At 37.6% G+C, this 12,230-nt stretch overlaps 2 protein-coding genes across 4 annotated transcripts in view; both read right to left on the bottom strand.

Annotated features, from left to right (window-relative positions):
- The window catches only part of LOC127859506 (perlucin-like), a 32,212-nt gene that overhangs the window by 19,318 nt on the left and 664 nt on the right, over positions 1-12,230 (bottom strand). The window lies entirely within an intron of this gene.
- LOC127859505 (amiloride-sensitive amine oxidase [copper-containing]-like) overlaps positions 4,888-12,230 on the bottom strand; it is a 25,352-nt gene continuing 18,009 nt past the window's right edge. The window contains exons 3-4 of one of the 2 annotated variants that reach the window (XM_052396997.1): positions 8,414-8,566; positions 4,888-7,791 (exon numbers count right to left, since the gene is read on the bottom strand). In XM_052396997.1, the coding sequence (XP_052252957.1) occupies positions 5,704-7,791; positions 8,414-8,566 (2,241 nt within the window). In that variant the 3' untranslated portion in view covers positions 4,888-5,703. The remainder of the gene's footprint in view (positions 7,792-8,413; positions 8,567-12,230) is intronic. The other variant, XM_052396998.1, reaches the window with a different exon arrangement.

Below are 12,230 nucleotides of genomic sequence, written 5' to 3'. Positions count from 1 at the left end.
CAATAACGGCGCGATCGTGACGTCAATTTGTTACTATTTAAAGTAACGATATGTTACATAACTTTATAAAATCTGATAGTATCACCACATTAACCCACGATTAAGGATACTATTCGATTACAATGTGCAACGTGTCGGTCGTTAGAGCTTCGGGTTTTTAAGTTTGACACCAGAAATATAAAAAAAGATTGAAAACAAAACAAAATATGATATTAGTATAAAACTCACGTTAATCACAAACCTTGCATACGTTCAAATAGATCTTAACATCATTGTTTAATCCAGGCCAGTAATACCGCTGTATTATGTTTGGTAAGGTTTTTTTAATACCAAGATGTATTGATGTATTGACATCATGCGTGTGTTTCAACACTACTTGCCTTTGTTTCAATTGGATAATGATCTGTCAATTCACAATTTCAAAGTCATCTCTGACTTTGAGACGCTCCAAGTTAAGTAGTATTTTCAGAAAATGGCTTCATAATGCAACGTCAGTATAATTAGATCGTAGGTTATTAATGATCTACTGTGTCAGACGGGAAACATCTGCGTCATCGTTCTGATCGGAGAAAATATGTTATTTCCGGTATTTCAGTTTTTTGTGGTTCCATCTGTTCATTAATATTCACTACATGTTTCACCTCTCTCGTATCAGAACAATTTGCACCACATTGTGTACATTTCCTCATGCTGAGAGCATCCGCATTTTCATGCAATCGACCCTGTATGTGCTCTATATTGAAGTCATACGATGTTAGGTTTCTATCCGAGCCACATAAAGCCACTTTGCTTATTTCAGAACACATGTTCCCATTAATACGTGTTTGTTGTGTCGCCAAGTCAATATGACACTGATACTGCTTGCAAAGAGCAGACCTTATACGATGTCTTCAGCAATGTCCGCCACTACCGTCGTTATCAGATAATGTTTTTTCATGTATGCGTGTGTCTACCGTGGTTTGACCTTTGAAATTAAGCGACGAGCAAGATGCCACGATAAAGTTGCTTCAAAAGCTTTAAGGTCGGAACACTTATCTCGGTTCAAACTACAGTCTATGTTAACGTCAACGAATGTGTAGCCCCTGTGTCTTTCAGGCAGTTTGCATGATACCCGTCGATTTTTTTATGCTATTAAAAAGCCGGACCCATTGAAACTAGATGTCTTTACTTTATTACCCTTTTCACATCTATTTTTATGATATTCGTTTGTATATGAACTTTGGTTATTATTATACCTGAGAATATCATTGCGCCTATGATTCTATCTAGGTTTCCGGAATCTATTCCGTGGTAAATCTCAGCACATATTCCTATTTTGAAATGACTTAGGTATACTGTTTTCTTGTCGTTTCCACTCACGGTATTTGGTTTGCAATTGTTGAGTTGCAGACTGCAAGGATCGGAGGTCGTTCTGTTGTTTGAGCTGGACATCGCCCTGAGCAGTGGTTATCATTTAAAATACCGAATACCAAATCTTATAAAATTAAAAGCGACGTTATGAAAACATAATGGAGACGTAATCATGACGTGACGTGTACGCTAAAAAAGTAAGAATTATTTATTTAATATGATCATTTTTGTTTTTCAGGTGGTGTTCCACGACTTTAGAAACAAAGTTTAACACACCCCAATATTCAATAGTGGCACATGCTCTACAGGTATCCATTATTGCGACGCTCTTACGTTCATAGGTCGTGTCGTGTAAACAGTAAACACGGTGTTCTATTTGCGGTCTTAGCGTATTTCTCATTAAATGGAAGCAAACTGACTGCAAGAGTAAAATTTAATTAAACCGATGTAATATTTGACAGGAAGTAACTGACATCGTTGTAATGAGGCAAATCAAAGCGCTGATAGCATCCTAGTTGTTCACTTTTGCATAATATTTTTTACAGATCACTTTTCTTAATTAAATTATTGACTTTTACATGGGAATTTTTAAATCAACCAAAACACATGTTTCAAATGTGTTGTATATATTACGAGTTTAAAATTAATGTCGGTCGTATTATGTAAACTACATACCACGTTTTATGTGATGGACTACTTTTGTAAGTATTCCATCATTTATAGCCAATAAAGTAAGTCACAACTTAGTCTACAAACCAGTGCGCTTCAATTAACGGTGACACGTTTATATGTTTCTATTCAGATTCATTTCTCAGTATCTGGTGTCTGGACTGAATTCCGTTAGAAAATAAAGTGAATTGTGTAAACTAGGGAAATTTAATACTTAGATAAAATAAACAGTTCATTAATAAAGATTTTCGTCGCGATTAGGACTATCTTAAGCGGTCCCATTTGGTTGACAGGGTGAAGAACAAGTGCCAAGAAGTGCAAGGAGCATGTACATTTCCATTCTTATTTAAAATCAACATCTATGTAATAAAATGTGCGCATAATAGAAGTTATACATATAAGTTCTTATTATTTATAGACGAACTGACTTATTTTGAATTAATAAAACTCCTGATATTCTTAAAAAGGTATTTAACGGTTCTTTTCAGAGCGTGAATTCGTGTCTTCTTTTTTAAATGCTTATACGTTACCAAAGTGATACAAAAGATTGAACTGGGATCTTGAAATTAAATGATTTTATTTACTCTGTCAAAAATGTTGATGGACGATACATGCCAAAATCTGTTTTTCTGCACATGCGCTCAATAAGGTTTCGTACAAATTAGACATCACTTAGCTAGGTGCTAATTTCCGGTCAGTGCATTCTTATATCTGCTTACATCCGTGTACTTACTTAATATATAAAATGTAAATTTGATTTTTAACGTAGAATATTATGGCTTTTTTCTGGCTTCCACAACGTACGTCGTTTTGTTACATTTTTTGCGTCAAGCAGGTATATTCAGTACTTAAAAACATGTTTGCTGAAGTTTATTAAGCTAAATTAAGGCAAAATCTCTAACCTTGTAGTCTGAATAAATATTAATGTATGTCTTCATTGACGATGAGATGTTGCATTTTGCGGTTCAAAAAGCAAACCGTTTGAAAAGAACAATATTGCGACCAATCCTTACTAGGTAACTATGGCAATTGATATTTATTCTGATTCCTATTCAGCATATAAACAATGAGTGTCCATATCATGCAGCGAGTATTTGAACTTCATATTTGACAATACATAAAGTAACTCCGCCCATTTCAAGCGAATCATTATATTTCTATTTTAAATGCTAAGACGTGCTTTTGGACGGGAAAACAAAAGTATATATTTTCTTTAAATAATATCAATATTATACCCAGAGGCACATCCACAAAATTATCGATCCTATTTAACGGGGGCAATTTGCAGAAGAAATGTATAACTTTGATTTCAGTATATTCATTTTATCATGGGTTTTTAAACCCTGTCTTCGCCACCCCGTCTGACACAATTTTGGTTGTTTTTACAAACACAACTTCGACTCACAATTGAATTGATCCTGCTCGATTAAACCGACAGTGAATGTAGAATCAACAATATTAATCGTTGTATACATTGCATTAATTGTATGTTTAAGGTTGAGACCAATATTAAATAAATAAAGAAACCCACATCACTTGAATTCAATATACTGTGATTATAATGCGAGTTATTACACAATTTAATTCCTCCCCTGACTTCTTTACGTCGGACTCATACTGACTCCAAATGGTGGTGTGTTAAGTGCTGTATCATCATGGTCGTAACGCAGTTAAGTTACCATTCATGTATTATATGATACGAATTGAGAAATCATTTTCACATTAGAACCAGCTACAATTTAAGTAACAAACATTTGCACACACGATATGAATATTTGTTTTCTTAAAAATATGCTGAAAAACATGTATCTATTTTGTATCTACATATGTATTAAATGCGTTCGTTTAATATCCAGAGCCTATGTTTCAAGCTTGATTATGTTCCAGTATTGAATGGTTTCGCTTGAGATACGGTTCCCAGGAAATCAACATGCGACCCTTTTGGAAAAAAAATGCTCACATTCCCCAGTAGCTTGTTATTTATAACGAAATCGAAAAAATATGAAGCATTCGTACTATGAAATTGATTGTTTTTTCAAGTGACTATATGCACTATGTTCCTTTCCTCTTTCATAACTATGGGGTTGGGAGGGTTCCATCCTTTTGGTGAAATATGTTATTAGCATACCGAATTCAGAAATAGATAATCAGATAAAATATTTTATGTTCCGTGAACATAACGTTGTGACATACTTATACCGGTTTATAGCCACCTTAACCCGGAATAATCTGATTGTCCTATATTATGCAATATTTCGTCTGGTATAACGGACGCGGTTTATGTAATTGGGGACTAGTGTGACTCGGGATAATTTGCATGTTAATACCCGGTGCAATTAAATAAATTATTGTATACATATTTCCGCTATTTTATATGTTTAATTATCGTATTGGCATAAAAATAAGAGAGTAGACAAAACTGAATTATTCCAGGCTTTCCCATTACCCGATCTGGTTAACTTAAGCAAAGAAATATGCATCTCAATGAAAGTTGCATGTTTATGTACATTTGAAATCGCGGAGTATTTTCTTTGGCTATAAAAGCAGTATTGAAAACTATTTACTGATTTGGCCACAAACCCATAGGCAGGCGTAAATAACTCGGATGGACACTTAAGTAATATTTTTGTACAAGCTTTCACTACTGATATATTATGTGTGTGTGTGTTTTATACAAATGTACTTAGTTCTTGATTGAGGACAATCAAATCGACATAACACAAACGTGTTCTTTCTTCGGACTTTATCCTTCACACGAGTTGACGCGTGACGTCGCGCACACCTGCACAGTTTAAATTCCGTCCACTGGTTGGCAAAAAGTGATGATATTTATACAAATCGTATATCAAGTATTTACAAAGTCATAGCCTTTGTTCACAATTATTTAATATATACATTATTTTGGCTCTAATTGATATCTTAATACGACATTTATATGAAAGAAAATGCATCTTGAAACGTTTATGTTCTTGTTATTTATAGTTTTTACTCAAAATGAACTATGTATAGAACACACTGTGCTCGGTATTTACAAGAAGTAGTTATCACAAAAATCGTTCTAGATAGTTGAAACTAATTTGCAACAATTTAAAAAAACGACCCAAATCGAACTAGAATTAAGTATTAAATCAAATAAGGATAAAACAAACAATAGTCGATTCCATGCACACAACATAAAATACATAACTTAAGCATGTAAATGTCTGGAACAAACTATCATGTTAACACATTAAACCAGTTTCTGGTCAATTGTATTGTCTTAATTCAAAGGTTCCAATCTCGACACCACTCGTTTAAACATTTATTATCCGTTATTTAATTGACCATTTGTTGAGAACGAGCCGATTATCTCGTTATGATTAGAGACTGCCCAGGCAGTTACTAACTAACAGCATGTAGTCATAACCCGCAAGTGGTAGACGAACATGTTCATTAAACATTATGTATGATTCGTCAATCTGTTGTATTTACAGTATTATTCGGGAGTCATGTTATGGAGCAATTTAGCCTTACTTTGAATACGCTGACTCAGTCTTACGAAGCACATCATACTAACCACGTGGTCTCATGCGGTTGCTCAGTCTGAACAAGTCCATGGTACTGACAACGACACAAGTACACGTGTGTAACTATTCGTTAATTTAAATAATGTGTATACAATTGAACTATTAAATGAATTTAATGTCATGAATTCGGAATAATGCGAATACTCGCGGACAACGACTGGCTCCCGGTGGAATTGCTCAGAACGGTTTGGGTACCGACTGTTATCCACATTTGCAAGTCTTGCTCCCCGAGGTTCTCATCATCGATGTGCGTAACGTACTCCCCGGGGGATTGTACCGCACCGTCCCTCAGGGAAAACAACCCGGGGTTACGCTCCGAATCACTGTACCTCATCACCAAAATGGGACAGTTCAACCATTTGTGTGTGGTTGCAAATTTCTGTAAAAACGCGGCATTTACGTTTGAGTCAACAGTGATCCTATATATAATCGATGGTGAATTGTTATGTATAACAAACTCTGGTCTTTCCGTTGTTGAATTTGTAGGCAGACATCGTTCATTGGTAACGAGTTTAGTGAAGCGAGACAGCCGAGGGAAGTTAATGGTTTGCGTGGAGTCCAGTACCACCGACTGCGTGCCCGCTTGTATGCCGGTCATATACAACTGACTGGCGAGCGTTTCCTCGCTGGAATCTATGTCGACTTTAAACTGAAACAGATTAAATCCCACTTCTTCATTTTCTGTGCCCGTTCGTGTTTTCAACCCTGGGATTAATGTCTCCTCTGAGACTGAATTGATCTGAACAATAATTTCGCCGTTTCGCTTGAAGACATAGTCAAGGACATGTTTCCCATTTTGTGTCGCGGATACGGTTCTTAGGACTAAAAATGGGCTACTTTGGGACACGAGAAGCATTGGGTCAAATGACTCGAAGACACACACATTGTCTATAAGAAGAAAGGGTCGGTCTGTCTCGACGAAGGCCGAAAAGTTTAAAAAAGCCGCCGTTTCCGGACAGTCGATACCTGGAACCAGTCGCCGACATGAGGCGCCAAACAATCCTCTAGCCTCCATGAATGTGTCTGGTAAGGTTTTAACTTTTTGAAGGCTGATTTCATACACGATTCTCTCCTGATTGAACATAGCGTCAAATACGGACAAACCGTTGTTGATGCTAAAATGTAGGGTTAACATCCATTGGCCGTACGCCAACGTTTGACCTTTGACCGTAAAGCCAGGGTAGTAAGGATATGAATTACCAGCAGGCGAAAATATTCTTTCCTGTTCTGGAGTTTCAGCGCTGATATGAGCGTCGGAAACGTGTTGTCCTTGATATTTTGATTTATAAACTCTCAGAAGGTCAAAAAGACTTGTGTAAAACGTGTTGCGAAACAATATACCCTTAATTGACCAATCAGCGGGTGATGTCGATGATTGGTCAAGTAAAACATCCAGACCAATGGGAATCAAGCGTTCATGTGTACCACGTGACAATCTAGCCCACGTGTACCGCGTGTTTTCATGACGCGAAGAGTTGTCATAAAACGCTAGTTGGACACACGTGACGTCAGAGAAACAGTTGGTCTCATATCGCATGTGAAAGATATCCATCAGCAACGAATTCAGAGCCAACAGTGTTTGATATAATTCATATTGTATCAAATGCTTCTGTTCCACTTTATCGATGGGTTTATATGCAAACGGTATTGGAGATTCGACGTAAAACGCATTTTTCGTCGGACGTAACGACAATGGCGAGTCGGCAGGCGTCACGATGTACTCCTCAATGACAGGCGGCATGCTTTGTCCACGCATGATGAGCACCCGAGCCTCCCTTGTCGGCGGGTTGGCCTCTCCGCTCCAATACCGGTACACCTCGTCCTTTGGCGGGATGTGTAACTCTATCAAATACACGTAGTTACTGGAAATATTCGCACTGGCATAGATCACTAAATTTAAATCTTCAATGTGCATCAAAAATCCATACACTAGACTGTATTCGTCCGGTGTTAAATCGTCGAAAACATTAGGTGTTGCGAGATTGCGCCCTAAAATAGCGTAAGAATTCGAAGCGGCCGCCGCAATTTCGGCTTCATAAGCCGCGGATTCATGTTTCCGGATGGAAATGAAGATGATGCCGACGAGGAGGGCGGCGATACAGCCGGCGAGGATGATGTTGGCCAGTTTGGAGAGCAGGAAGCGCTTGGTTACCCCACTATTGTTGGATGTGATACTCGACTCGCTATGCCCAAAAGCGATTTCTTTCTTGAAAAGATGAGAAATATATCTTTGTTATCGTGTCGTTTAAAATATATAGATATTTTGGATATCGTAAGCGAATTTAATGTCAATAACTTTAAGGTTAATCATCTTTATTTCAAAATGTAAGCATATGTTATTAACATGGTGTGAAGTCTTGCAATATTAATTTTCAGATACAGGAACTATATATTTGTTAGTAATTCTGGGAAAACGGGGCGGAATTCATGTGTGTAAAGTGTCTTCTAAAATAAGCCTGTATATTACCGGACGACACTTTACGCTAAAATGGAAGTTTTCGTTAAATAGAGTCTCTTCTAATAAAAAATCCAGTTTAGGCGGAAAGTTTCAACGATTATAAGACTATGCGGACTGCATTTGTTTATCTGGGACGACACTTTGCGCATATGCATTAAGTCACGTTTTTCAGAACGAGGCTCTTTCCTTTAATAAGTACCGGTATGCATACACCACGTTAACAACAAAAAGAGACTGTTGGAACCGCTGGTCAGCCTAAAGCAATATTGTTGTTAAGAGAGCGGCAGGATTAAAGCAAGCGGCTCTCTAATATTTTCGACTATTAGCAACTACTTTACAATGATTATAGCTTAAAGATTTCATCAAGCACCTTGTTCGCCTCGGGGAGCTCGTTCTGGTCTCGGGAGCGCTTCCGGTCGATTCTGGTTCTACTGCTTTGTAAAGCAGTTGGGAAATGTAACCGGGAAAGAATTGACTGGCGCAGGTCAGAACTTGGCAGCCCTTCGCAGCTTCCGGCGTCCAGCTTGATATTAATATATGGGAAGTAAAATAATAAAAAACAAAGCAAGCAAGAGCTGTATCAAGACAGCGCGCTCGACTTTTTGATTGTGAACAGTGCATTTTTGTCAGTGCCCTGTGATCCAGTCGTGTCGTCAAAACGGATCACTAACTACTTTTCGTCCGATTTATTAATGAAACAAACTTCTTAGATTTTTACTCGAACATGAAAAAGCCTAAATTTTCACTAATGTAGCGCGGCTATATATTGAGAAATAAGCTAAAACTTTGCAAACCATTTACTCAATACCGAAAAGTCTTCCCAAATAAGGAAACGCGTGGCATCATGGTTGGTATAAAATATAAAGGGCCTTGTTAAGACATTGTGTTACACTAGATAAAGATGCACAAACAGTATATGGGTTCAATTAAACACGACTGTTGATATACTATTCGAAAGCAAAATTTCTAGCACACAAATAATACTTCATAAAAAGAAATTAATTCAACTGTTCCAAAAAACAACGCAAATCCAATTAGGACAGTTAAAATCAATATTGAGATAATGTTGCAATGCATAAGCTTTGCTGATAGACAAAGGGTTTATTAAATATGGGCCGCCCTCTGTGCAAAAGGGGTTTAATGCATGTGCGTAACGTGTTGTCCAAGATTAGAATGTGCAGTTCGCACATATAGTTCTAACATATAATTGTATGGTCCGTATTTTTTTGTTAAATATTTGGTAACAAATTTGCACAATGAAATAATCTTTTTTTAATTACAAAAAAGTAAGAAAATATTAACCATGACACATTATTGTGTTTCGCTATTGGAGGATTTCCGGTATTGGAGACTCGACTGTATAATGATTGCAAATGCATAGTTAATGATGAATATTTGTAACAGTTGCTCAATTATTTATATGAAAAATTAAACGTTTATATTTAGAGCAGAACAAGCAACCTGGCCATGTCACCAAGCTAGAGTTGTATCGTATTACCAATTATTTTATTTGAATTTATATTACTATGCAATCCCAAGCAATTTCATAATATAAGCTACAAACATACACATTTAAACCAAAACCCCATCTACTCTTATAAAAGAGCGGACAATGTGTATATATTTTTAGTTACAGAGAAGTTCATCCTGACCTTACTTGCCCCAAATGCAATCCCAAGCTAAGTCAGGATGTATTCTAGCTACAGTCCAAATTTCAGTATAACAACCTCAAATCAAAGATAAGTTATTTAGTTGAAAATGTGACAGGTATGACTAACAGTCATTTCAAAGTTATCAAAGGGAATTAGTTTTATTTTAATAAAAGTGACATTGACCCAACTGGCACCAAATGCAATCCCATGCTTGATAAGAATGCAAGCAACCTACAGACATAATTTTATCAAAATATTCCCATCTTAACTGAAGTCATTTGAAAAAAAAACATGTATCTGTGTCATTGAACTGCGACTCAACAAGTCCCTCATGCTTGGTATCCATGCAGGCTTGCTTTATCAAAAGTTTCATCCAGGTAAGTCAATGTATACTTTAGCTATTGGTCAGCAGCAAACACACGCATTAATCTAAATTGTATAAGTGAAAATGTTCTCTTTAATTTCAGGTCAGATGACGCCCTTGGTCAGTGACTATATATAAGGACCAGATGGACATACATGTATATTGATAGTTGTGGTCACCGACATGTGGGGTTGGTTTCGTGTATTTCAATCCCCCACTCCCCATCCCCCTTGCGCTCCAGACCACACAACAAATGGAAATCTTTCAATAAAAACTTAAAAGCTGGTAATTGCAGCTATCTTGAAACTTTGTTCAAATTTTCGTGAGTGGTTCCGGGTGCTCCGGTACACCCCCCCCCTTACCGCAGCTCAAGAGCACACAAAAAAAAACAGAAAATCTTTCAGTAAAAACTGAAAAGCTGGACATTGCAGCTAACTTAAAAATCCGTCCGAAATTTCGTGATTCAGTAAGCAAACTCGATAGGAGTGCCGTGATACACTCTGAGACAAAATGTACAAAAGGGGGCCTAATTCTGCTTATTTGCCGGTCAGAATTATAAGCCTGGACTAGTGACCTCGCATTATGATATCGGAGACATGTGTGAAGTTTCAAGCAAATATCTGTAGTAGTGACAGGGAATGTACTTGTGTCATGTAAACCTGCCCCAGTTTCATCTTAAATGCAAACATAACCCTTACCTTCATAATTAATAAAAGGGGCATACGCTGCTCAAAACTGTTCACAGTTATCAGTCTTGGTCAGTGAATGATAAAGACCCTGAACACAGTATTTAAATATCAAACTCAACGCATTACGCAGACGTCTACGGTTACGGCGACGCCGAAAGAAGGGTGGTAAGTATAGCTCGGTCTTTTCGGTGAAAAGTCCAGCTAAAACGCTCAATGAAACATTATAAAACAAGACTTCATCGAAAACATATAAAGGCGAAAATCGCGGGAAAAGAAATGGATGCTCCGCGATGTTACTTTGACTTCCATTAGGAGAATGCAACAACGGCATGGTTGTTGCCTGCGAAACAGCGTCAAGACAAATCATGAAAATTGGTGCCAATTTATTTCGAAATCCCATAATACACTACACCATAATTGGCATACACTGTATATAAATACGCCAAATCTCCAGTTGTCAACTGTGACGTTTACCTTTAAGCGAGCGACATCGTTGTTTTAAAAAGTTGTTCGCATTTTGGCGAAAAGACAAATTATTTTTTTTATACCAGATTCGAAAATGAATCACCCCATACAGTGCTACCTGTGCGATTAGGGGTCAGTGAGTAGGAAGAGAGCTCTTACCCCTCCTAACATGGAGACCCGGGGAGAAGGGTTCACCGAGTAGGTTGAGTAGCCGGAAACCAGAGACAGGCGGACGGCCGGGACCGCTTTAGGGGCGTGTACCTGAAAACCATGGTGACAGTTGTAAACTATTATATATAGGGAATTATGTATATCATAACATTAAAGTGATTTGATGATGATTTGGTAACATGTCTTAAAAGCAATTCAATGTTGCATAATCAGTGCGTTATGCAGTCAGTCTGAACAGGTCCTGACTGTTAATTGAAGGAAGGAAACGGAATCAACCACATACCGGTAGTCATATTGCAAATGAAAATGAGATATAATATGATAAACGGTATCCCAACTATTGAATTCCATTATTTCTTTAACAGAACTACACACTGTAACACGTGCACTGAATATTATATACAAAGAGAAAACACATTCAAAACGATCAGCATCTTCACAAATATCGTTTGATATACATATTATATAACGCGACACAGATTGCCTATCTGTCTGGAAACGACCAAATGGCATCGGCCGTCCGTCATACTGACCTCGTTTGGCGAACCGACGGAGTTCCCGGCGGACTCTCGTCGTCACTTGCCGACGAATATTTCCCAGGTCTCCCATTGCCGACGAAATGTTCCCTATGTCTCCCATATCGACCGGTGCCGAAAAAACGCCGTTGTATCCGGGAGCCGCCATGTTGAAGAGGTCCGCCAGAAGTTTGTCCAACGGTTTGCAAGGAACACATAACAATTGAACACTCAAGTGTCAACAAAACTCTCGATTCACAAACTGCGATCTTTTACTATAATGTCTATACGACGTGCTGTTAATATTACAGATTGGGAAATAGCCGTCCGG

The sequence above is a fragment of the Dreissena polymorpha genome, chromosome 15, assembly GCF_020536995.1.
Source record: "Dreissena polymorpha isolate Duluth1 chromosome 15, UMN_Dpol_1.0, whole genome shotgun sequence".
Taxonomy (NCBI): domain Eukaryota; kingdom Metazoa; phylum Mollusca; class Bivalvia; order Myida; family Dreissenidae; genus Dreissena; species Dreissena polymorpha.
The sequence above is the reverse complement of the archived record's forward strand: the minus strand, read 5'-3'. Positions and strand labels throughout refer to the sequence as shown.